General features: G+C 36.5%; 1 protein-coding gene across 4 annotated transcripts in view; it reads left to right on the top strand.

Annotated features, from left to right (window-relative positions):
- Window positions 1–26,164, top strand: part of LOC139015253 (BBSome complex member BBS5) — a 43,692-nt gene that overhangs the window by 1,502 nt on the left and 16,026 nt on the right. Inside the window, exons 2-12 of one of the 4 annotated variants that reach the window (XM_070422795.1) lie at window positions 1,028–1,110; window positions 4,672–4,737; window positions 6,212–6,261; window positions 6,393–6,520; window positions 8,309–8,444; window positions 10,605–10,700; window positions 13,778–13,840; window positions 15,381–15,515; window positions 20,065–20,148; window positions 21,052–21,075; window positions 25,022–26,140. In XM_070422795.1, coding sequence (XP_070278896.1) covers window positions 1,028–1,110; window positions 4,672–4,737; window positions 6,212–6,261; window positions 6,393–6,520; window positions 8,309–8,444; window positions 10,605–10,700; window positions 13,778–13,840; window positions 15,381–15,515; window positions 20,065–20,148; window positions 21,052–21,075; window positions 25,022–26,140 — 1,984 coding nt within the window. Of the gene's footprint in view, window positions 1–1,027; window positions 1,111–4,671; window positions 4,738–6,211; window positions 6,262–6,392; window positions 6,521–8,308; window positions 8,445–10,604; window positions 10,701–13,777; window positions 13,841–15,380; window positions 15,516–20,064; window positions 20,149–21,051; window positions 21,076–21,227; window positions 21,621–25,021; window positions 26,141–26,164 lie in introns of those variants that run through there. The other 3 variants (XM_070422798.1, XM_070422796.1, XM_070422797.1) reach the window with 3 other exon arrangements.

The raw sequence follows: 26,164 nt of genomic DNA, 5'->3' as shown, positions 1-26,164 counted from the left end.
GTGATAAAACTATCCAAAAAACATGAACAAAAAGTTGGGGAACTGTAGAAACAGAATAGTTGATTCTGCCTGGGAAGGCCTCAAAAAAAAAGAAAGAATATTTGAATTGAGCTCTGAAAAATGGTCAGAGCCTAGTCAAGGAAAACAGGAGGAAAGTATTCCAGGGGGGAAAAGGCAAGAGTCTTGGAAGTATAAACTTCATTGGCAAGAAGGCAATGTCTGGCAGGTAGAGGGTGGAGGTTAGTACAAATAGAAAAATAGGTTAGTCTGGTTATGAAATGTTCAACTGGGGATTTTGGACTTCATTTTCCAGGCAGTCCGGTGACAGGGAAGACTGAAGCAGGGAAGTGACATGACCATATCTGTGTTTTCAATAAGTAATTGAGTTGGTTCTATGGAGAATGTCTTAGAAGACTCTCCTACATATTTTGCTAGGTTTTGGTTTTGTTGTTTTCTTTGATATACTGGAGTGCATTCTATCAGCAAACCATTCTTCATTACTTTCTTTTGTCTCCTGTTTCTAATTGTTTACAAAGTCCTGATGATGCTTTGCTTTCCTTCCATACTTTCCTCTATTCAGAAACCTCTGGGGGTTCTCCACTGCCCACAGGATAAGGCGCATTCCTATCTGACTAGCATTTATGGTTCTCCGGTTCTCCGTAACCTAGTTCTTACCTCCTAACCCAACTATATTTCTCACTACCTCTCAGTATGGACCTTCTTCTCCAGCCAGGCCAGTTTCCTCACATTCCCTTATCGTTTCTTATTCCTGTGCCTCTCTCCCTCTCTTCCTTCTTTCTCTCCCCTTTCCTTCCCCTCCAAGTCCTACCTCTCTTTCTAGTTCTGGCTGCTCTACATGTCCTGGTCATTCCAGTCACACTTATCTCCAGGTTCTTGGAGTTTTGAATGCATGTATCCTTTACACTGTTGGCTGTTTTATAGGTATATATATGTCTTTTTTTTTCCCTAACTAGATTTAACTGGGTGTATTGTAGCTTTAAAATTAAAGTATTTATATTTATTTTAGACAAATGAAAACAAGACCTGGAGAAGTCCTTATTGATTGTTTAGATTCAATTGAAGACACCAAAGGAAATAATGGGGATAGAGGTGAGTATATTATCTAATACATTTTATATTTCTGGTTTATATTAGCTGGAGAATAAGATATGAAAAGCATTGTATGTAATTCTGAGAGTGGGAGCATTAAATCCACATAAGACTTTTTTCAGACTAAAATGGAAGAAAGGGTAGGTATTAAACCTGTAGCCAGAGAATACAGGTTTTTCCCTCAGAACTCTGGTCTGCCGGAGGCCGGTCCATCCTTGCTGCTTGACACAGTCGCTGCGGGAAAGAAACATCTATACAGCATATGTTTCAATGGACCTGGCATATATGGCATACTGTTTTTAATATGTTTGCTCCCTTTAGCGCCATGTGTTTTAACCAAGGTCACCTCTCCGAGAAAGGTTGTTTCCCCAGGTGGGGATCTTTCCCTGAGGTTAGGGAGGGGATACAACCCCTTAATTGAGTGCCAGGAGGGTAGTTGGGCTACATGGTCTTTACTCCCTGGAATGAAGATGAGAAACACCTTGTAATAGAAATTGACAAGATTGAAATCGGCTGGTATAAATACGGATGTAACAAGACAATAAACGTCAGATCCTCATCAGTTCCTAACCAGAACTCCGACCAGAACTTTGGCTGGAGATCCTGGCTATAGGTCCTGACTAGGCTGCTGACCAACTGAAGGCTGTCTTCATGTCATTCCTTCTTCGCCGACTCCGTCCACACCTTTGGGGACCCCTGGACCTGCTGGGATTGGACCCCAGCACTGGTCCTTCGGTAAGCCCTGATTCTGACATCAGCTTCATCCAATGTAGCTGTTAAAAGTCCAGGAGCTCTGTTTGCAAGGGTCATGGGATAGTTCTGACTTTTGGATCTGCCTCCCCCAAAAAAAGAATATGGGGTAGTGGAACATAAATAGGTCATAGCTGTGCTACATGGAGCTATGCTTCCTTTTAAGAAATCCAAAAGTAATGCACAATCCCTAATGACACCTAGAGATGGACATGTGGAGAGCAAATTCAGTGCCGTATGATGAAGTCTAGTTATAGGTTAAGGACAGAAAATACTGTGAGACATCTGTGCATGTCACTGAGGAGCAACAGGGCTGGACTCTCAAGTCCCTCCAAAACAAATTTTCCCAAGCAGCTGTGTGGAGCCAATGACCAGTGGTCAGCAGGTGTTAGATGCATCACTTACTGTTCTTCAAGATAAAAATAGGAAATTAGGAGTGGGAAGCTTAGTGTATCTAAAAAGATCTTTGCGGGGAGAGGAGATTTAGTAGGGTGGGACATAAACCTCTTATTGAAGAGAAAAAGTGAGGAAAAGGAGCAGACCTCATTCACGTAAGAAGGATCAGTAAATCCTAGAGATAGAACAGTAGCCCTTACTGGCGTAACATGCTCACTGCAGCATTCGAGTGGCTGATTCCTCTTTCAGCCTTTCTTCTGGTCTGTTCTGGGATGGGATGTGAACAGCAGGTTCATTTATGAGCCTTTCTTCTCTGTGAGAACCTAGCATCATCACCAGCTACAGGTGGATCCTGTCAATAGCTAGAGCCCATCATTAAAGGAATGCTTAGAATACATTTCTGAAATGCTTCCTAGTATACGCCAAGACCAGGTGAGAATGAGTATCAAGACCTAGTAGCAAACAAGAAGTCTTAGTGTGTGCCTTTGGGGATGGAATAATAAACTCTAGAATCTGGAGTCTAGATGGTCAGATCTTGTAAACACCTGAATTAACTTAAGGAAGCCAAGAGAAAGTTTTGGTCTCATACAGATTGTCAGGAGTTCTTATGTGACATTCCATCCACTAGTCCAAACAAAGACTAAGGGTACTCACTGAGTGCCGTACCCTACACTAGCACTTTGAGGTAGGGAGGAAAAAACATCTTCCTGGCCAGAAATCTTACTATTAATAAAAATAACACACCTCAGAAACAATTGCTCAGAAAATGGAAATTTACAGGAGTGTACAGAGCTTCTGGCTAATAAAAAAGTAAAAAAAAGGAAGGGGCCCTGGCCAGGTAGCTCAGTTGTTCGGGCATCATCCTGTACACCAAGAGGATGAGAGTTCGATACCAGGTCAGGACACATATTAGTATCTAGGTTGTGGGTTTGATCCCCGGTTGGAGTGAGTACAGGAGGCAACCAATCGATGTCTCTCTCTCTCTCATCTCCTTCCTCCTTCAGTAAAATCAATTTTTAAGAAAACATATTTTCGAGTGAGGATTTTTTAAAAGAGGGGAGGGGAGAAGAATCCTGCCTTCTAGCTATCTCTTTCCCCTCCTTTCCAGAAGTGTGAAAATGACCAAGCTAAGTCATTCTCAAGTTCAGAAGCCCCATGTTAAAACTATAAATATCCCAAAAGATTAGCACATTTAATCCACTTCAACTGTAAGTGCTCTGACATGGAATTATCAGATTAGCTTTACGCACTGACGCTGTATGAGAATGAAACAGCCATATTTCAGTGTTTGGGAGATTAAGAGAAACAGGGAGAATTCTATTTTGGTGTTTGGGAAGACAGGGAGAAAAGTCCATGCTTGGAATACTGGGTTTGGATTTGTATGATGGGGTCCTTTAGCAGGACAAAGGCAACATAAGAATGCTGGAGACTTGTAGGCGATGTACCAAGAACAGAAAAACAGATAATCAGAGTTGGTCAGTGGTTTTATAAGGCAAACTCTTTGTCCGCAAACAACCTTTCTTGCATGCACTACTGTCCTCCCTTTGTCCCTCCAGACTCAGCACCTTCTCTACCCTTTCTCTTTTCTCCTGAGAAACTGTATAAACTACATCAAAGTCCTCCTGTGCACTCTAGCTTCTGGTGGAAGAGCCACGGCAAAAGATCAAAGGGAGGCAGGAGAGTACAGTCTGGGTGTTTATTCCCCACATTCTTTCCTCTCAACATTTGGCTCTTTAAAACCTTGTTCCTTCATTTGGTAAACTCCCTATCCTTGTCCCTCTGGGCCTGGGTGGTACACATCTGCTATATTCACTTATGGTTCCTGCCTTTGTAATAAATCCTTTGTATAGAAACCTCAATTATTCTAATTTGAGTGTGCCATCTGTTTTCTGTTTGACCCCGACTGATAGATGCAATGTCTACTCTTCCATGATCTTGTGTGAACCTTCCACTCTAGCCAGGCTGGGTTACTTATCATTTGTCAAGCATACCGTGTAATGTTCTGCAGTTTCTCTTGAGGACACCTTCCTTTATTTTTGGAATCTCCTATCCCCTCTCACCCCAACATTCATACAGGTTTAGTCTGATTTTAGATATTCTAGGGGTTTTCAGGGAGGAAGGAGTATGACCTAGCTATAGATTACTCATAGAAGAGTTCTATGGTTATAATTTGTTGAAGAAATGTATTAAACAAAGTTAAGAGGGTTTTATTATTTTAGGGTTTCTCAAAGCTATCATAATATGCTAATTGTATTATAAATCTCTAAGATACATAGTTTACCATGCTCAGATTTACTTGACTTTTTTTTTCCCTGGGAGCTGCTGATACTGGGCTATTAGTTTCATGTCCACCTTATTTTGTATTGCAAAAATAAGCTCTTACTTAAGGTAACCTATTTTTTTGTTTGCTTTTAGGTAGACTCTTAGTAACAAATTTAAGAATTATCTGGCATTCTTTGGCATTACCAAGAGTCAATCTTTGTAAGTATCTTCATTAGATAACACTAGACAACAACAAAATATACTTTGTCAAGTGAACTTGCACAGTGGCTTTTGATACCGAAAAAGCTATACTATAAAATATGTGGAAAACTTTATTTATTTATTTATTTATTTCTCAACCCAAGGGTATGTTTGTGTGGTTTTTAAATATATTTTATTGATTTTACTGAGAGGAAGGGAGAGGGATAGAGAGAGTTAGAAACATCAGTGAGAGAGAAACATTGATCAGCTGCCTCCTGCACGCCGCCACTGGAGATGAGCCCTCAACCAAGATCATGCCCTTGACCAGAATCGAATCCAGGACCCTTCAGTCCAAGAGCCAACACTCTATCCAAACCAATTAGGGCCCAAGGATATGTTTTTATGGACTTTTAGAGAGAGAGGAACTGGGAGGGAGCAAGAGAGGGAGGGAGGGAGGGAGGGAGGGAGGGAGGGAGGGAGGAAGAGAGAGAGAGAGAGAGAGAGAGAGAGAAAAGCATCAATGTGAGAAAGAAACATTGACTGGTTGCCTCCTGTACTCACCCCGACCAGGGATTGAACACACAACTATGTATGTGCCCTGACCAGGAATCAAACCCACAACCTTTTTGGTGTACAAGACAACACTCCAATCCAGCACTCCAATCAACTGAGCCACCTGGCCAGGGCAAAAACTTTAAACTGATAAAAGTTTCAGAAATCCTTGACTAACCACTGACTGCATCATAATTTAAAAGAAATGTTTTTTCAGTCCAGTTTATCTCCTGGACATATAGGAGATTAGTACTCTTACATTGAATGATTTTGTTTGTTTTTTGTTTATCTTTGACAACTTGCTATGACCTGTTTCAAATAATCCCCAAAAAGGGAAATCTAAATTGTAATAGAAAAGTACAAACTTCCATTGTGTTAAATTTTGTTTAACTTACTTTAAAAAACTATTTTAGCCCTAGCTGGTTTGGCTCAGTGGATGGAGCGTCGGCCTGTGGACTGAAGGGTCCCGGGTCTGATTCGGGTCAAGGGCATATGCCCAGGTTGCAGGCTTGATCCTCAGAAGGGGGCATGCAGGAAGCAGCCAATCAATGACTCTCTCTCATCATTGATGTTTCTCTTTCTCCCTCTCCCTTTCTCTCTCTGAAATCAAAAAAAAAAAAAAAAAAACACCTATTTTAGATTATCCAGCTAGACATTTTTTCTTAATGTAGTTATGCTAAGATTTTCAGTAAACCAGTACTGTGTACATTTTAGAGAAGTAAATTTTCTCTGTCCCATGTTATGAATGTGTTTGTTCAAAGAGACAGAATTGACTTTCCATTTCTTTTCATTATTTAACTTAAATTTATAGTTGTTTCATTAAAATGTTTAAAAGCTATATTTTTACATTTAATTTTTTAAAACTTAAAAGATCTGTATATAAATTTTTTCTCAGTTTATTGTCATTACATTCTTTAAATTCTTTGTTTTTGAATTTTAGCTATCGGCTACAACTGCATACTGAATATTACAACAAGGACTGCTAACTCTGTAAGTCTGAAAAACCTTATTGAAATATATATATATAGTGAAGAAACATGAGATATTTGAGGTTGGTGTTTGTTTTCACTGCGAGAAATTGCTTTTAAAATCTGAACTTTTGAATAAATTTGTCCTTACAGAAATTACGAGGCCAAACTGAAGCTCTTTATATACTAACAAAATGTAACAGTACTCGTTTTGAGTTTATATTTACAAATTTGATTCCGGGAAGTCCTAGACTTTTTACTTCTGTGATTGCAGTACACAGGTATGGTAATACTTTGTGGATTATTGAATATTTTTATAATAATTCTATGATATAAAGGTTTAGAGAATAAAGTTTAGAAGTGTGGTGCTATCTTCCTCCAAGCTCTATTGCAAATATCCTGAAGATATATAGAACACATTGTATTATCATTTAATAAACACTTTGAAGATATTTATAAAGCACATATGACTATTGAAGATTCATAAAAAAAAATTTTACTGAAGATTCTATTAGCTACAAAGGTCATTACAAGGAAATAGAAAATTCATTCAATGTAAATAACAAGGTTATATAATTTAATTAATGATTTTAAAAGATCATTCTTCTAATAATAGAAAATATGTCTGGGTGTTTTCTGCAAAGAGTTTTGTTGTTGTTTTGCTTTGTGGTTGTTTTGGGCTTTTTATTTGTTTGCTGAATTCTTCTCTTTTCACTATTTCAGCTTTTTTTTTTTGATAAATCACTTATTCTTAAACATTTATTTCATGTTCTTTATTGATTTCAGAGAGGAAGGGAAAGGGAGAGAGAGATAGAAACATCAATGATGAGAGAGAACCATTGATCAAGCCCATAACTTGGACATGTGCCCCTGACCAGAATCAAACCCAGGACCCTTTAGTCCGCAGGCCGACGCTCTATCCACTGAGCCAAACTGGCCAGGGCACCTCTTTTTTTTTTTTTACCCTAAGTGCTATTATTTTTTTTAAAAGCTTGACTATGATGACAGCAAAATAAATATATATACAAATTTATACACACATAAATACCATTGTTTTAATTTGCGCTTCTTTTATTACTTAGTGATGCTGAAATTTTCTCTTTTTTTGCTTATTTATAGCTTTCTATTGTAAATTTCTTAATTATGTCTCTATCAGCCATATATATTGCAAATGTATTTCTTAGTTTCCTACTTTGTTAGTTTTTAATTTTGTTGATTGTTTAAATCTACACAGTGATTTAGTGTTTTGTTTTTTGTGTGTGTTTTTATATATATAATTCATATAACATAAAATGTATTACTTTAAAGTTCACACTTTGGTAGTTTTGGTATATTCACAAGATATCATCACTGCCCAATTCCAGAATATTTCCATCACCCCAAAAAGAAACTGCCATAGCAACCACTGATTTACTTTATGTCTCTATGGATTTGCCTATTCTTGACATTACATATAAATGGAATCATATAATATGGTGGTCTTTTATATCTGACTTTTTTTTATTTTATTTATTGACTTTTAGAGAGAGAGAGAGTTTTGTTGTTCCACTTATTTATGCATTCATTGGTTGATTCTTGTATGTACCCTGACTGGGGATCAAACTCGCAAGGAAGCTACCCTGCCAGGGCCAACTTCTTTTTTTAAAAAAATATTTTATTGATTTTTTACAGAGAGGAAAGGAGAGGGATAGAGAGCTAGAAACTTGCTGAAAAGAAAAAAATTTCAATTTACTGTAATAATTACTTGAGTGATGTATATAAGTACTAACAATTGTATATTTTAACATAAACAGAGAAAACTGCCTTTTCAGCTTGGGTTAGCGCCAGCTGTGGGCAAACTACGGCCTGCGGGCTGGATCCGGCCCATTTGAAATGAATAAAACTAAAAAAAAAAAAAAGACCGTACCCTTTTATGTAATGATGTTTATTTTGAATTTATATTAGTTCACACAAACCCACCATCTATGCTTTTGTTCCGGCCCTCCGGTCCAGTTTAAGAACCCATTGTGGCCCTCAAGTCAAAAAGTTTGCCCACCCTGGGTTAGCCTCTTGTTTGTTCTCTTTTATAGAGCATATGAAACTTCTAAAATGTATCGTGATTTTAAATTGAGAAGTGCACTAATTCAAAATAAGGAACTAAGATTATTACCACAAGAACATGTATATGATAAAATCAATGGAGTATGGAATTTATCCAGTGATCAGGTATTGTACAAAAAACTAATGAATCTTTTGGATCAGTGCCTTGATAATCATTTTTCCATTTATTATTAGGTTTATATATTCATTTAACTTAAAATTAGCATCATACCTCTTAATAAGTTAACATTATAACTCTTCATATAAAATAATATAATTTTCATATTTTTATGGTTTTTTCCTGTTTAACATTTGCCCTACATTGCATTTAGAGCTGGAATGGACCTCAGATCATCTCTAGTTTAGCCTCTCTTCACTTATCAATGTAAAACTCAGGCCCTTAAGAATCAAGTGACCTCACATCCCTGGTTCAGTTCAGAGCCATGATCTTCCCTCGATGCTACTACCCTGCACTCTGCATCTTGATAGCCTGTACTAATGGAGGAGAGCTAGGGGTTGGACCATCACAGAAGTTTTTAAATCTGGTCTTTATGGAATTAAATATATAATTCATTTGGTGACTCCTGTATCCATTATTGTAACTTTTCGTTTACTCTTGAAATTATTACTAGTTGAAACATGTAAGCAACTGATAGTTGGAATAAATAACATTAATTTCTAGAGAAAAATTTGTCTCTTACTAAGAATAGTTTCCAGTTTATGGTGTGTTACAACCTAGATTACACTGACAACCACTGTGGTAAAGCTATAGCACTTGAATGACAAGCATCTTGCTAAAATAAACATTGAATCATAAACTTAAATTGTAAATAAACTTTGCTCATTTGAAAAGTTCTAGTTTTTTGTTTGTTTTTGTTTTTTTTAAATATATTTTATTGATTTTTTACAGAGAGGAAGGGAGAGGGATAGAGAGCTAGAAACATCGATGAGAGAGAAACATCGATCAGCTACCTCCTGTACACCTCCCACTGGGGATGTGCCCACAACCAAGGTACATGCCCTTGACCAGAATCGAACCTGGGACCCTTCAGTCCTCAGGCCGACACTCTATCCACTGAGCCAAACTGGTTAGGGCATGAAAAGTTCTAGTTTTAAACTATGATAAAGGTTCTATAGGAGATATACATTCCCCATCTGACTAACTACTTTTCACCAGGAGTCAGCAAAGTTTAGTATTGTTTAATGAGACTTGGGCTGGGAATAATGGTGAGTAAATTTTTTTGTATGATAATTTTTTACAAGATAAGAGTGGAGGGGAGAATATATGTACTTGTATATATTCTTATTAATTTAATTATAATTGGGAAATAGGTGATCATTTTTGCTGTTTCAAACTTGGTCATTCCAGGAAAAGGCTTTTTAAGTTTTGGATTTGTTAGTTAATGTTTTATGTGCAACCTCAAAGTACAAAATAAAGAAAATTCTTCTAGTGCAGTGATGGCGAACTTTTTGAGCTCGGCGTGTCAGCATTTTGAAAAACCCTAACTTAACTCTGGTGCCGTGTCACATATAGAAATTTTTTGATATTTGCAACCACAGTAAAACAAAGACTTATACTTTTGATATTTATTTTATATATTTAAATGCCATTTAACAAAGAAAAATCAACCAAAAAAATGAGTTCGCCATCACTGTTCTAGTGTATGTGGTGAGGGGGAGGTGGAAAATGATAGATAAATGATAGAGGCAGATAATTTTGGTGCCATGTTATTAGGTCTTGCAGATTTTTTAGGGCACTTAGCTACTATATTAGGATAATTATAAAAGATGTTGAGGGGCCCTGCAACTATAGTTTGATCTGTAGTTAGTGTGGAAGAGCCACAGTATAGCTCTTGTGGACTAATGAGGGTTAGCGCCTGTGTTTTGTCTCTTTTGTACCACAACTCCCTTGCCTTGACTTATCCCATGTTTTGAATAATAGTCATAAAAAGATCCAGCACTTGATAACGCTTACTGTGTGCCAGACACTGTGCTATAGGCTTTATTTACATAGGTTATTTAATCAGATATTCATTTTACATTTCATACAATGCATCAAAAAGAAATTTGCCCCTGGGTCAGACAGCTGGTAAGTACTGATGATGTAATGATTATCTAACTCCAGAGCCATGATCTCAGTAATCTAACTGTACTCCATAATACCTGTACTCAGCTCTGGTATTTGCTGTTGCTCTGACCATTAGAATTATTCTGGTGTTTAGAAAATAAAGAATAAGTATTCAACCAAATGATCATTGATGTATCTCTCATTACTCTCCTTTATAGGGAAATTTAGGAACCTTTTTTATTACCAATGTGAGAATTGTGTGGCATGCGAATATGAATGACAGTTTTAACGTCAGTATACCATATCTGCAAATTGTAAGTGCATGATGCATTTTGATGACCTCATTTTAATACAGAATAATTAAATTTTGTTCAACAGTTAAGAGGATTTTGGGGATTAGATGAGTTATCTTTCTGCCTTTTTAAGTGGCAGCAGTTTAACTGAGAGCATACTTTTAAAATGTTGATAATTTACTATTTCAACATAGAAAAGATCCAATTGTACTTATAGTCAAGGGAAACAGCACCATTACAACTTGCTATTAAGAAAGAAATATACTGGATTCTAAAACTTAGTTTTCATACAGATTAAGATGTGTGTTTCTTAGATTCCATTCAAAGGGGTTTGGCTACTAAAGTTTTCTATAACCTTTCTGTGATGCAGGTATATGGTTGTTCCTCGGCATGGGTTCAGCATACTAATCCATACACTTTATTTTGGCTTTCTTGCTACTTTTTGCTCAAACAAAAAGGATATTTTTTAAAAATCCTCACCCAAGGGTATGTCTAGAGAAAGGAAGGGATAGAGAGAGGGAAAGAGAAAAACATCAATCAGTTGCCTCCCGTATACCCTCCGGCTGAGGATTAATTAAACCTGCCTTCTTTTGGTGTACAGGATGACACTCCAACCAACTGAGCCACCCGGCCAGGGCTCTGCTCAAACGCTTTTTTTTTCTTTTTTTTCTTTTTTTAAAGAAAAGCAAGCAAGAATTTATTGACCAAAGCAAAAACACACTTAGGACAGTGAAACTAGGAAGGGTATAGAAGAAGTAGCGAGAGAGCCTAGACTGGGCTGCTTTGGCTCACTGAGAAGTCGGAGAAAAGGGAGCCTTGGAGACAGGTTCAGGGGTTAGCCCAGGACAAGCTGCCGCTGCCCATTGCTCTCCCGGTTGCAAGTCTCAGGGGTCCCTTAAAGGTTAGGGGATTCGTGCCTGTGGGGGAAGGAGAAGGGAAAGGGGAGAGGGAAGGGCATGGGAGTGTTCCCTGGAGGGAGAGTGCTGTTCAAACTCTTTTAAAGACAGAATAAAATCGTTCATTCTGTGAATGAACTGTTTACATTGTATTCTGATACAGCTTTGGTGAAAGAAATCAATATGATTTTTAATGATAATGGTTTTAGCTTAAGTTGAAGCTGTTAAAATCCAAAATAAGAAGTAACTACATCTAAGACCAATTTGTTTTGGGAAAATATAAAAGTGGTTCTTTTTACTCTGCTGTTGCTGTTATGATAAGTATGTGATATGGTGGAACAAATAATAAAAAATAAACTGAAGAATTTCATTTTATATACAATCTAGTGCAAACTAGATGGAACATAAAAATATTTAATGAAAATCCTGTGAAGTTATTCTATGATAATTGCCTTTAATGTAGTATAAGAGTAGTCTTAAGACTAAGCAGTTTCATTAATAAATATTTATGGAGGAGATACAATGTATGTATATTTGGAAAATGTCATTTTTAAGAGACTGCTTGGCCTATGAGAAGGATGATTCTTTGGAAAATATTCTCAAGCCTATCTTTTGCTAAATTGTTTGATTTCTGAGTTACTTTAAAATATCTAATCATTCATTTGCCTGATATTGAGAAGCTGCTCTGTGCTAGATGCTAGAGATACAATCAGAAAAATCATGAACCAGAACTTCACTGTTCCTGCCATCAAGGAGCTTTCTGTCAGGTGGTGAAAAGCAACACAGTAAACAGAAAATCATAAATTCTGATAGGAAGAAAATTATTTCTGGCTATCTAACGAAATACAAGAATTTATAATCATGGCTGGGAAGATGTGACAGAGGCCACATAGGTATTTGATAAATTGGTGCTTCGAGTGTTCATTGCTGTCTTATATTGTATTTACATGTGTTTTGGCTTGCCTAACCTAAACTCTATTATGCTGAATAATTGATGAGTAGTAAATAACCTGTGCTTTCTGCTCTTCAAATAGGGTGCTTTTTGTTCTTTAAGAAAACAGTTGCCAGTATGGCTTCTGGATGAATTCAGCCAGGCCCAAACAGCTTGCAATCTGATACATCACAGTCTGTCACTAAGGCAGTCATAGTCTAACTTCAGCTCATTTAACACCTCAGCCATTGCCCTGACCCCATTCCTATGTATATCCTTGCCAGTTTCCATCTTAGCGGCCTATGTCACCCACAGTTACCTGGTTAGTTTACCTACTGACAATCCAGGTGCCAGTGTTTTATGGTTCTAAACCAGGACTGTGTGCACTACTGGTGGGGTGTGAAGTAGTCTAGATAGAAGGCCAGGTTTTCTTAACAATTACCATTTAATCAGTCTCCCTTCCCCCTCTAGTCTCCTATCCTCCCCCCTCTCCAGGCATTTCCCTCTTGCTCCCTCTTCCTCTCTTTCTTCTCTCTCTCTTTTTCAACCTCAAATGTCTGTCTGGAAGTATAATATGCCATCACCTACCACAGTCTACCCTTCTCTATCTGTCGGTCTGCTGGTCATAATGGTAGATCCTCCACTTTTTCTCTCTAACCCCACCCAAGTACCTTTTGTGTCACTTCCCACAGGTCCTGCCTGCCATTGTGCTTTCCCCTTTTCCCTTCTCCTAGGCCACTGATGTCACTGCTCATCATCTGCTAGGCAAGCTTAATCTTCATGTTCCGCTTACCTGTGGGTGTTGGTTACATTTGACCTATCCCAGCCTTCCTAGATGCCCAGTGATGAATGCCCTCAACTTGTTTTGGAATGGAGATTCTTTAAGAAAGTAGCCACCTGTGATGTAAGAAACAGAAGGCACATGTAACTTTTAAAAACTAAAGCAGCCATAGGAGCCACAAAAGACTCCCGCTCTGCATAACTAAAAGTTTGCTGGCCTTTGGTTCAAATATCCAGAAAGATTTTCTGACTTCCAAGGAAATCAGAGAAAGAGATGTCATCCGTATATTGCTTTATAAGTTTGCCACTTATTTCAAATGTGAAAGTTTTTTTTACTAGATCTCTGTGGGAGTATAATGAAGGAAAGAAGAATTCTTTTATTTAGACTATGAAAAGTGGTTTTTTTTGTGAAAGTTGAAAGAATATGCTAAAAATTCACTGCTATCAGATAATAAAAATAGAATCTTTTTTCTTTTTCATTTTACATCTAGCGTTCAATAAAGATTAGAGATTCAAAATTTGGGTTAGCTCTTGTCATAGAAAGCTCTCAGCAGGTAAGATACTTAATATTTTTATGAATCTTCAATAGATTTTTAAAACTATGTGACAGTCTACTTTTAGTTTTATTTATACTGTAACCAGTTTACATCCAAGAAGAATTTTAGCTATAACAAGAAGTTATATGAAGAGTGTGAAGTCACGTAGTAATTGTCCCCATAGGAAGAAGAATCCTGGTTATGTTTCTTTGTTGGACAAGTATACTCATTACTATCATTATGATTATTATGTTTAATGACAGAGTCAAGCCACTGTACTTTTCATGCATTACTTCAATCTTTACACAACTCTATGATATGGATACTATTCTTTCCCCATTTCACAGTCAAGGAAACTGGGGCCTGGAGAATTTAGGAGCCTTGCCCATGTTCTCACTATTAAATGGTAGGGCTAGGTTTCAATTCAGATCTGATTGATTCACAAGACTATGTTTGAGAAACACAGATATTTACAGATATACACACATACACACTTGAGACTTTATTCTCTCACAAGATTATATTGTATCTAATTATAAATTGCTATGCCTCATTATACCAGATTTTTTAAGAAATACATTTAAATAAAACATTTATTATTTGTAAGATCACTCCTCTTCTCATTTCTAAGTTTAAATATGAATGTCTACTCACTCCTTTCCTGTGGCCTGTTGATTAGTAGCTGCCATTTATTGAGTGCTTGCTGTGTTCTAGGAATTGTACAAAATGTCATATATATATCATTTTATTTAATACAATAACTTGTTAACAATTTTATGGTTAGAAAATTGAAGCTTAGAAAGATAATAAAAGTTTCCCAGTATCATACAGCTAGCAAATTTTTTAACAATATTTTTTTATTGATTTCAGAGAGGAAAGAAGAGGGAGAGAGAGATAGAAACGTCAAGGATGAGAGAGAATCATTGATTGGCTGCCTCCTGCATGCCCCACACTGGGGATCGAACCCACAACCCGGGCATGTGCCCTGACCAGGAGTTGAACTGTGACCTCTTGGTTCATAGGTTGACGATCAACCACTGAGCCACACTGGCCGGGCCAGCTAGTAAATGTTTCATTCTTCAAGGTGATAGCCTCAGGTAGATCATCCCCTTACCTCTTTTAATATATAGTATATTCCTTTTCAAGGTCTAGCATAAGAAAAACTTAGTTCCCTTGGCCATCACAATCTACAGTGTATCTTTAAACTTGAAATATCAGGTTTGATATTTACAGATGAAATGATGTGATATCTGGATAGGCTTTAAAATAATCCTGAGTGTGTGAGGGGAAGAGGTCTGGGGGAGGGTACGGTTACAGATAGAAGAATTGGCCATGCCTTGTTACTTGTGTACACTGGATGATGGCTGCATGGACGCTTACTGTACTCTATTTTTGTTTATGTTTGAAGTTTTTCATAATAAAATTTTTATTTAAAAAAATCAGCTTACGTATTATGCTCTAAAATAAGGACAATTAGAGCTAAAATTTATCATATGTATATCCTGAAATAACATTTCTCTGGCTTGTTTCTTTTTTTTTTCATTATTTTTCCTTGTAGAGTGGAGGATATGTTCTTGGCTTTAAAATAGATCCTGTGGAAAAACTACAAGCATCAGTTAAGGAAATAAATTCACTTCACAAAGTCTATTCTGCCAGTCCTATATTTGGAGTAGATTATGAGATGGAAGAAAAGGTAATTTGTTTACTGTGTGAAATACAGTGTTTGCTGAATTGTTTTCACACAATCTATAAAATTCAGATATAAATACATTATGTAGAACTTAATTTTAAACTATGTTTAAAAGGACGACTATACAGACTCTGCTCTGTGCTCACCACCTGTCTTCCCACGGGCTGCTTTATCTTTAATTCCTGCCCTTCTTGGTGAGCAGCCTATCCAGAGAAGTCTCCATATGCAAGGCTCCTTGACGTAGACACACTAGAATCTCTCACTCTGTAAGCTTTGTTTTTATTCTACTTCAGCCTCCCATTAGCACAGGCAAACCTTACAGACACCATTTTCTTCCTCCAAGGCCCTACAGCATAGCGACTGCAGAAGTTTGCTCCACTAATATGGCCTGTGTCTATCCCTATTCCTCAGTTCCTGTGCAAGACCAGTTATGAAATATTTTGAATATTATCCCCACATGTTTGCTCTTTGTCTCCCCATGATATCTGGTTTCTCACCAGTTCAACTCTCCAGGTACATCAGTTCTCTTTTGGCTTTACTTTCAGCCTCTCCAGCTAGGACCCTTGTCATCTGACTTATCACTGTGCTCTCACTGCATTAGAGACGCCCTCTCTGTGTATTCTATCAGTACCCTTGCCAGAGGCTCTCTCATTGGTACCCTTGCTGACCGCTCCATCACAGGTTCCCTTGCTGTCTGTTTTATTGGACCCTCACTGTATACTCTATCGCTGGTGTCCTTGTTATCCACTCTTTCGTCAGTGTCTCTACCGGTACTCAGCATGTTGACCCATGTCACATATCACATATATTATCTATATTAATTTCTCATTTAAAAGTTTATCTTAGCCCTAGCTGGCTTGGCTCAGTGGATAAAGCGTCAGCCTGCAGACTGAAGGGTCCCAGATTCGATTCCGGCTAAGGGCACATGCCTGGGTTGCAGGCTCGATCCCCAGTGGGGAGCGTGCAGGAGGTGGCGGATCAATGGTTCTCTCTCATCATTGATGTTTCTGTCTCTTTCTCCTTCTCCCTTCCTCTCTCTGAAATCAATAAAGAAATATATATTTTTTTAAAGTTTATCTTAGTAATTTAATTAGGTAAATAATTTTCCAAGTCAGTAAAATACACTAAGACTTGGTTGAGTATCTCAAATTCGGCATACCTATAATGGCAGCGTTTTTCTCAAAAGCAGCATCCTGCCGATTTACCTATTTATTTACTACTTATTTATTTTTAGCATTGTCAGAGTTGGCTGTACTCAAAACCATGGAGTTTCCCCCCCTTTATTTATTTGTTTATTTGTTTGTTTATTTTAGAGAGAGAAAAACATTGAGTTGTTCCACTCATTTATACATTCATTGGTTGATTCTTATATGTGCTCTGACTGGGGATCAAACTCACAACCTGGCATATCGGGACAACACTCTAACCAACTAAGCTACTCAGCCAGGGCTTTTCCCCATTATCTTATTTTACACATTCAGTTGATTATACCAGTCTCTTCCCTGTTCCTATCTCCTTTTTTCCATACAAACCCAACTTTAATCCTAACTTCACTATTTATTTTTGATCCTAGGCAAATTGAGTTTCAGTTTTCTCACTATAAAATGAAGATAATGCCCCGGCCAGTTTGGCTCAGAGGAAAGAACATTGGCTTGTGGACTAAAGGGTCTGGGTTCTATTCCAGTCAAGGGCACATACCTCAGCTGCAGGCTCAATCCCTGGCCCCAGGTGGGGCACATGCGGGAGGCAACAGTCAATGTGTCTCTCTCACATCAAAGTTTCTCTCTCTGTCTCCTCCTCTCCCACTCTCTCTAAAAAAAAAATTAATGGAAAATTAATAAATTAATCCTTGGGTGAGGATTAACAAAAAACAAACAAATAAATTTTTAATAAAATGAAGATAATCTCTCTTAAAAAGTTACTGATTACCTAAACAACAAAAAAAGTTATTGATAGCCTGGCAGGCATGGCTCAGTGGTTGAGTATCTATCGACCTGTGAACCAGGAGGTCACAGTTCAATTCAATCTCTAGTATGGGGCGAGCATGAGGCAGCAGATCAATGATTCTCTCTCATCATTAATGTTTCTCTCTCCCTCTCCCTTCCTCACTGAAATCAATTATATATATATATACACACACACACTTTTTAAAGTTATTGATAAAAATGTTATTGATCATATCTATAAAATGCTTGGCACCTGGGATATACTTGGCTTGTTAGTTCTACCCATTCTTTCTCTCTTTCCCCCTTCTTTGGCCCCAGTACATATAATAGCCAACCATAATAGCTCACTCTGTCACCTCATATAAATCCCTACTCCAACAGCCACCACTCCAGGGAGGTCTTCCCTGACTATCCATCTAAAATGGCAACTCCACCCTAGCCAGTTTGGTTCAGTGGATCAAAGGGTCCCGGGTTCGATTCCAGTCAAGGGCACATACCTTGGTTGCAGGCTCCTCCCCAGCCTGGCCCCTGATCAGGGCTCATGCAGGGGGCAACCAATTGATGTGTTTCTCGAACATCGATGTTTCTCTCTGTCTTTCCCTCTCTCTTCCATTCTCCCTAAAAGTCAGTGGAAAAAATATCCTCAGGTGAGGATTAACATTAAATAAATAAATAAGCAAACAAATAAATAAATAAAATGGCAACTCCCGTCACTTTTTTGTCCCTCATTCTGCTTGCTTACTTTATTTTTGGTAACACTAATCAGTCTCTTCTGCTATAAATAAACTCCATGAAGTCAAGATTTTTATCTGTTTTCTTTAACCATTATATCTCCAGCAGTCTCAACTGGTACATAACAGATTCTTAATGAATATTCAGTTGTTGAACACATGTTTGCCATTCACTGCTCTAAGAACTTTATATGTATCATCTCATTTAATCCTCTCAACAATACTATGAAGTATATTATCACCTGCATCCACAGTTAAGGAGGCCTTAGACAGGTTAAATTACTCGTAACAGTCACACAGCTCTGAACATAACTTGAAACACTGAGGCTAACCTCAGAATATGAAATCAGTTCACTCTCTTGTCAAGCAATACCCTTCTACCCTCAGCCCTCCCCCACCAAATACCTATCAATAAAGTCCAAATTTTTTGAGCTGATATTAAAAAATTTCAGTAGACTTCAGTCTACCTTTCTCACCTTATCTGCACAGCCACAGTGTCTGGTTGTACATGCACACTGTTCAACTCTAGAGAACATTGTTCACATGAACTTTAGTGTGAATGATGCTCCCTAGAGTTGTTCAATACTAGAACCCTACTTAGTTCCTTCTGTGTCATGGGACTCTTATATTCTGGCCATACTGGGTTATTCATCATTCTCCAGCCACATCCTGTGATTTTTCACCTTTGCTGATGCTGATCCCCTCTGCCAGAAATACCCTTTCCCCTAGTCCTCCTTATGAATATCATCCTCATCCTAAAAGCCCTAGATCAAGACCTTTACATCATGAAAATTTCTGGGATTCACAATTCAGAAGTTGTGCTTTCTCCAAACTCTTTGATTATAATAGATATTGCTTTTGTTACAGCTACTTTCGTATGTTAAACCAATGATATTAGTAACATTTTACCATTTTCAGCTAATAAAAATGGCAATTTCAGATGGTTCAACCTAATATTTAGTTATTTGTAATTATGTTTTATCCTTTGCCCCACCTTCCACTAGATTAAAAGCCTTTCGTGGTTAAGGTCAGGGACTTTAAACCCTTGGTAGCACTAGCATAGTACCTAATATACCAAGGATACTCCAGTATTTGAAAAATAAGTTCATAAGTATAAGTATTATATTATGTTTTACCTTTTATAATATTCCCTACAAAGCTTAGTTCTTTTACTTTTCACAGGTTCTACTTAATGATTATTTTGGGGGAAACTTGGTTTTGTTTAACTGTATGAAAGAAAATCAGATAAAGTTCAATGAGAGTTTTTTCTTTTAGAATATCTGTATTATTTTATAATTCTATCTGTAAGATTTCTTTTAGAATATCATATTGAGGATGTGTAAATTTGTCACTTTAATTCTTTTGATGATATCAATTTCAGATTTAAAAGCTTAGGTTTAACTGACTCATTTTATTACCCAAGTTAGTTTTTTTTTTTTTTTTTTTTTTTTTTTTTTTTTTTTTTTTTTTTTTTTAAATATATTTTATTGATTTTTTACAGAGAGGAAGGGAGAGAGATAGAGAGTTAGAAACATCGATGAGAGAGAAACATCGACCAGCTGCCTCCTGCACATCTCCTACTGGGGATGTGCCCGCAACCCAGGTACATGCCCTTGACCGGAATCGAACCCGGGACCTTTCAGTCCGCAGGCCGACGCTCTATCCACCGAGCCAAACCGGTTTCGGCACCCAAGTTAGTTTTAATAGAATATGTTATACAATGAATTTTATAAGACTTGAATAGTTTACAATTGTGTTATCCTCTTACACATGTATAATTCTCAGTAAATTTTACTAAAATTATTTGTTTAATTAACATTGTCTCTTTAATGCATTTTTTTGTTTGTTTAATGCATTTTAACATCTGATTTTCAGCCACAGCCTCTTGAAGCTCTGACAGTTGAACAAATTCAAGATGATGTAGAAATAGACTCTGATGATCACCCAGACGCTTTTGTGGTGAGCATCCCAAAGGAGGTTACTCAATTTCTTGTGGTTCTGAGTCACGTTTTATTAAATAATAAATTAAGTATGTAAATACCATTGAACTTGAGACTTTTGAGAGTATTTTAAATATGAGTTGGAGTGTAATTTTTTTTTAAGTTAGGGATTTTGTGTGTATGTGAAAATATTTTTTAATTACCAAACTGGGAAATAGTTTGAGAACACAATTATTCAGATTTCAGATATGTGAAAAGTTTTCCATACTTTTAGAATAATAGAAAATGCTAAGTATAGTTAATTAAATTAATTTAATATCTGTACTTTCTATTTATAGGTATTACTTTCAATTTATAGGTATTTTATCTTAAAATGAATATCTATTTTAACAATAAACTTTCCTGTTTCTAAATTTGTATTATGTAATTAATAGTCAAAATAATAATAATGCTTACTTTATATTGTGGTCTAAGAATCTGACCAGAATACCTCTCTGAGAACATATATTTCTAAACAAAAATGTGAAATTAGTATAAAATATTTAATTATAAACTTCTACTATTACCTTAAACTCTATGCATTTTCTGACTGATTACTTTGTTTTGTTTGCCAGCAACTTCTTGTAAACAAAAAGTAGGGATGATATTTCACTACCCTCTAAGTCATACTTTTTATCTTTTAACAAAGCACAATTTTTAGAGTTTAAAACACAACTCTAGAAGATCTTAATAATGACGGACTGAAAAAGCAAATTCTGCTACCATTGTAAAGATAATTAAGAAAATCATTAGACACATAGTAACAGAATATAAAATATATTGTCACAGAATTGTTCTGTAAATTAATTACCTGTTCCTTAGCTCACTGACCTATTATAATATTATGTCACATATGTGAAATATAATTTTCTTTATCTTATAGGCTTATTTTGCTGATGGCAATAAGGTAAGGATATTTTACCTATAGCATATGAAAAAAATACTTTCTATTTTCTAACATTTAGTATTCACAAACTTATGTGAAACCTATTTTTTGTTTTTTCCCTCTTCTATGCCTACCTTCTCTATTCCCATCTCATCCTCTTATCTCCCAAAAAGCAACAAGATCGTGAACCTGTATTTTCAGAAGAACTGGGGCTTGCAATAGAGAAATTGAAGGATGGATTCACCCTACAGGGACTTTGGGAAGTAATGAGTTGATCTTGAGTTGAGCTGGATTTTTATTTAAAGATATCTCAAGATTAAAGATACTAGTTGTCTTCTATAAGGCATGAAATTGTTTTTATATTTACAGAAAAAGCTTTTAAGAAAGAGTTTTTTAATGATTGAAGAAAATTTCATTTAGGCTTTTACTATCAGTTTTTTAAAAAATTATATTTGAAACTGTAATCAAAATGTATCTGGTTTGTAAATATGTCTATTTTGTTCCTAATACTTGTAAACTATTAGTCAATGGATAGTAAATGAATGTATCACATTGGGTTTAATAAAAACTTTATTTCAGCACCACTTAATGTTTTGAAAGTATTATTTAAAAGAATAAGACTATTTTTATGGAGGAATCAAATTACATCTGTTAATTATAAAAATCTGCTTTAAATATATTATCATATAGCTCCAATGTAAGCCAACTCTAATATAAATTATAACCCTTAAACTTGTCATTTCTAAGTAATCATGTCTATAAAAATTGTAGCTAACTCTGGAACATATCAACCCCTATGTAAAGTTTTGAGCAGTTTTATAAATAATTTCAATATAGTTTTGGCAAGAATACATTTTATTTTGTAAGTAAATAATTTTAAATAAGTTATAAATAAATAGTTCATTTATTGACTTCTTGCAATAACAAAAAGCAACTTTGTATTAATTGAAATTTCTTTGAAGTTTTCAAAAATCAGTTTTCTGATTTCTTGGTTAGGTAAGATGTGGTGACTTCTCTGGCCTCAGTGCTTTTTGCCACTGCTTTGTATAAAGAAAGGTCATAAGGAACCTTTGTCAAATCATTGACATTAGCCAAAGGGACCCTCTTTAGTCTAGAGCAGTGGTTCTCAACCTTCTGTCCCTTTAAATACAGTTCCTTATGTTGTGACCCAACCATAAAATTATTTTCATTGCTACTTCATAACTGTAATGTTGCTACTGTTTTGAATCGTAATGTAAACATCTGATGTGCAGGGTGGTCTTATGCGACCCCTGTGAAAGGGTCATTCGACCGCCAAAGGGGTCTCGACCCACAGGTTGAGAACCGCTGGTCTAGAGGGAAAGGAATAAGTATGTAAAAACATTTAAGATAAGGTTCAAGCAAGTGCTGACTTGCGTCTAATACAGGGGTGGGCAAACTTCTTGACTCGAGGGCCACAATGGGTTCTTAAACTGGACCGGAGGGCCGGAACAAAAGCATGGATGGAGTGTTTGTGTGAACTAATATAAATTCAAAGTAAACATCATTACATAAAAGGGTACGGTCTTTTTTTTTTTTTTAGTTTTATTCATTTCAAACGGCTGGATCCGGCCCGCGGGCCGTAGTTTGCCCATGGCTGGTCTAATAAACAACAATGACTAAAAGCTGTAAAATACTTTATTTTTAAATAGGAAAGGATTTCTACATTTTATGGGGTGGGGTTATATGATAACCTATATTAAGGGAAAAAATGGTTGTTGGAAAAATTTATAAGGTCACCAAATGATACCAGGAATATTGTTTAAGTAGTTTTTCAAGCAAAAGTGACTATAACATTGTCAGCTAGTAAGGAATAATCTCAAATAACATTATCATGGTGTTTGTATCTGACTCAATCTTTTCAAATGTTAGGTGTTACGTGTAGAGAGAAATGAGTCACTTATTGTTTAAATAAGGGAGCAGCTGTGAGTTTTTCCTAGTGTGTTAAAACCGTAGTGGCATCTATAAATGGAAAAAGAGTCAATGAGCTCTTCTTTCAGCTGTTGTGTTAGCAGCTGACAGTACCACTGACTTCACTATGATGTAAATAAGAGGAAAAACCTTTACTCATGGATAGAGATCTTGAAGTTTAAAAATACATAATTCTCTAATCTGAAGGCATAGCACTGAACAAAACAACACCCCCTATCACCCCCCCCAAAAAAAAATTCCCTATCTTCATGGAGCTTATGTTCTTTTGAGCATGTTTAAGAATACCAAGAAGTGGTACATATATGCAATGGAATATGAAAAAAAAATCTTGCCATCTGCAACAACATGGATGGACCTAGGGTGTATTGTGCTAGTGAAATAAGTCAGAGAACGTCAAATGTCAGATGATTTCACTTAGAAAACAAAATAAATAAGCAGAACAGAAAGAGACTCATAGAGAACATTTTGATGATTGGCAGATGGGAGTGGAGTTGGCAGGATGAGTGAAAAAGGTGAAGGGATTAGGAAATACAAATTGGTAGTTCCAGAATAGTCATGGGGATGTCAAGTACAGCATAGGGAATATAGTCAATAATATTATAACAACTATAGTGTCAGGCAGGTACTAGATTTATCGGAGTGATCACTTTGTAAGTTATATAAATGTCTAATCACAGGGTTGTACACCTGATATTAATATAATATTCTACATCAACTGTAATTGAAAAATATTATTTAAAGAAAAAGATACTAACCATTGATATTACAGTATTTCTACAGCCCCACTGATTCAGAAAATGTGACAATATAATTTTGTAATAAAATATTTCATAAGTATACGATGCTATCTGTATATAAAAAAATCAATTTTCTTTCAAATCATGCTTTCTGCATTCCATAATTAATATGGTGTTCTATTATAATAAACTTAAATTATAGTTCCACTTATACATTCTTTCTTTTTTTTCTTTTTCATGTATTAGACCTGTTTTCCAAATTTATACAGGTGATGTAGCACTTCATCCTGATTTTGCTATGTTCTGTTGATAACATTGTTCTCATGGGGTTACATCTGTTCTTAACTTTTTCTTTAATGAAAAGTCATCTTAAACACTTTACATCATAGAATATCTTTAGTGATCAAATTGTGTGTGGGTTTATTTCTCTAGTATTGACTTTAAACTATTTCTTTTTCTTTTTGGTCTTATTGACAGCTTTTATTTTACTTACTTTATTGCTATTGTTTGCCACACCAAATACTATGTAGAGTGAGGCAGAGTGTGAATAAAATAATTTTATATTTTAATTCAATACCAATTATACTTTTTCCATTTAACAAAGATAATTTAGAATGTCTTAGAAAATTAGCAGTTTCTCTATACTTATTTCAGTTATGATGAGGGTATTATTTTTAATGTTTTTCTAAAACCACTATAATTATAGAACATAAGTAGAAGTCTTTTGGTGTCCTGTTTCTAAAAGAAAAGTATATACTTCACTGTTGTAAGTTGAAAATAAAACTTTGTAACAGTTTTTGGAAAGGGGATCTTGCTTGAGTATTTCAATGAACTCACCCCATATTCTTGACCTTTGCATGATTAATCAGATAGCCAAGTAGCTTGCCACCAGACCATTTTTAGTGGACTGACTCATTTTTATGATTCAGTTTTCTGTTAATTCAATAAACATTTTCTTGTGGTAGCCTTTATTAGCTGACCTCCTAACACTTTATGTATTTTAAAGCTTTCCACTTCATTTAAATCTCTTGTTTCTGAGCTGTTTCCTTCGTGATAAAAAGTTTCAGTTGTTCCTTTCCATCTATAACAGCTGCAAGAACCACTCTTCTTTCCAAACCAGCTCTCCTAAATTCCCGTTGTTGGAGTTGGTATCTATATTTAGCCGGTGGGATTAAATTGCAAAGGCTTCAGGCTGGGCAAAGCACACTGCTCTGCCTCTTTACAGCTAGACCTGTGTGCTGCGCGGAGCTACGGCCTTCAGTGTCCCCTTCCTCACCCAGGTGACTCCCAACATGGAATCGCAGCGGGAACTCGCAGAGGAACTGCGGCTTTACCAATCCACCCTTCTTCAGGATGGTCTAAGAGATCTCCTGGATGAGAAAAAATTCATCGACTGCACCCTAAAAGCTGGCGACAAAAGTATTCCGTGCCACAGATTGATTTTGTCAGCGTGTAGTCCTTACTTCCGTGAGTATTTTCTATCTGACATTGATGAGGCGAAAAAAAAGGAGGTCGTACTAGATAATGTGGATTCTGCCATGCTGGATTTAATCATCAAGTACCTCTACTCCGCCAGTATTGATCTCAACGATGGAAACGTGCAAGATATTTTTGCACTGGCCAGCCGCTTTCAGATCCCCTCCGTGTTCACTGTCTGTGTCTCTTATCTTCAGAAAAGACTGGCTCCTGGTAACTGTCTAGCCATCCTAAGATTAGGACTTCTCCTTGACTGCCCCAGACTTGCCATCTCGGCCCGGGAATTTGTGTCTGATCGCTTTGTACAGATTTGTAAGGAAGAGGACTTCATGCAACTGTCGCCACAGGAATTGATCTCAGTCGTTTCAAATGACAGCCTAAATGTAGAAAAGGAAGAAACGGTATTTGAGGCGGTGATGAAATGGGTGCGAACAGACAAAGAAAGAGTTAAAAGCCTTAGCGAAGTGTTTGATTGTATCCGTTTTCGCCTGATGACAGAAAAATATTTTAAAGATCATGTTGAGAAAGATGATATCATTAAAAGCAACCCAGAACTCCAGAAAAAAATCAAAGTTCTCAAAGACGCTTTCGCAGGCAAACTTCCAGAACCCAGCAAGAATGCAGACAAGGCTGGGGCTGGTGAGGTGAATGGAGATGTTGGTGATGAAGATTTACTTCCTGGTTACCTGAATGACATTCCCAGGCATGGAATGTTTGTCAAAGACCTCATCCTCTTGATTAATGACACAGCTGCAGTGGCTTATGATCCCACGGAAAATGAATGCTACCTTACTGCATTGGCTGAACAGATTCCCAGAAATCATTCCAGCGTCGTCACCCAACAAAATCAGGTATATGTGGTAGGAGGACTATATGTGGATGAAGAAAATAAAGATCAACCTCTACAGTCATACTTCTTCCAGGTAAGAAAGGCAATTTTTATCCAA

The sequence above is a fragment of the Myotis yumanensis genome, unplaced genomic scaffold, assembly GCF_028538775.1.
Source record: "Myotis yumanensis isolate MYYU_CA2020_CCGP unplaced genomic scaffold, mMyoYum1.0.hap1 SCAF_8, whole genome shotgun sequence".
NCBI classification, from domain to species: domain Eukaryota; kingdom Metazoa; phylum Chordata; class Mammalia; order Chiroptera; family Vespertilionidae; genus Myotis; species Myotis yumanensis.
The sequence above is the reverse complement of the archived record's forward strand: the minus strand, read 5'-3'. Positions and strand labels throughout refer to the sequence as shown.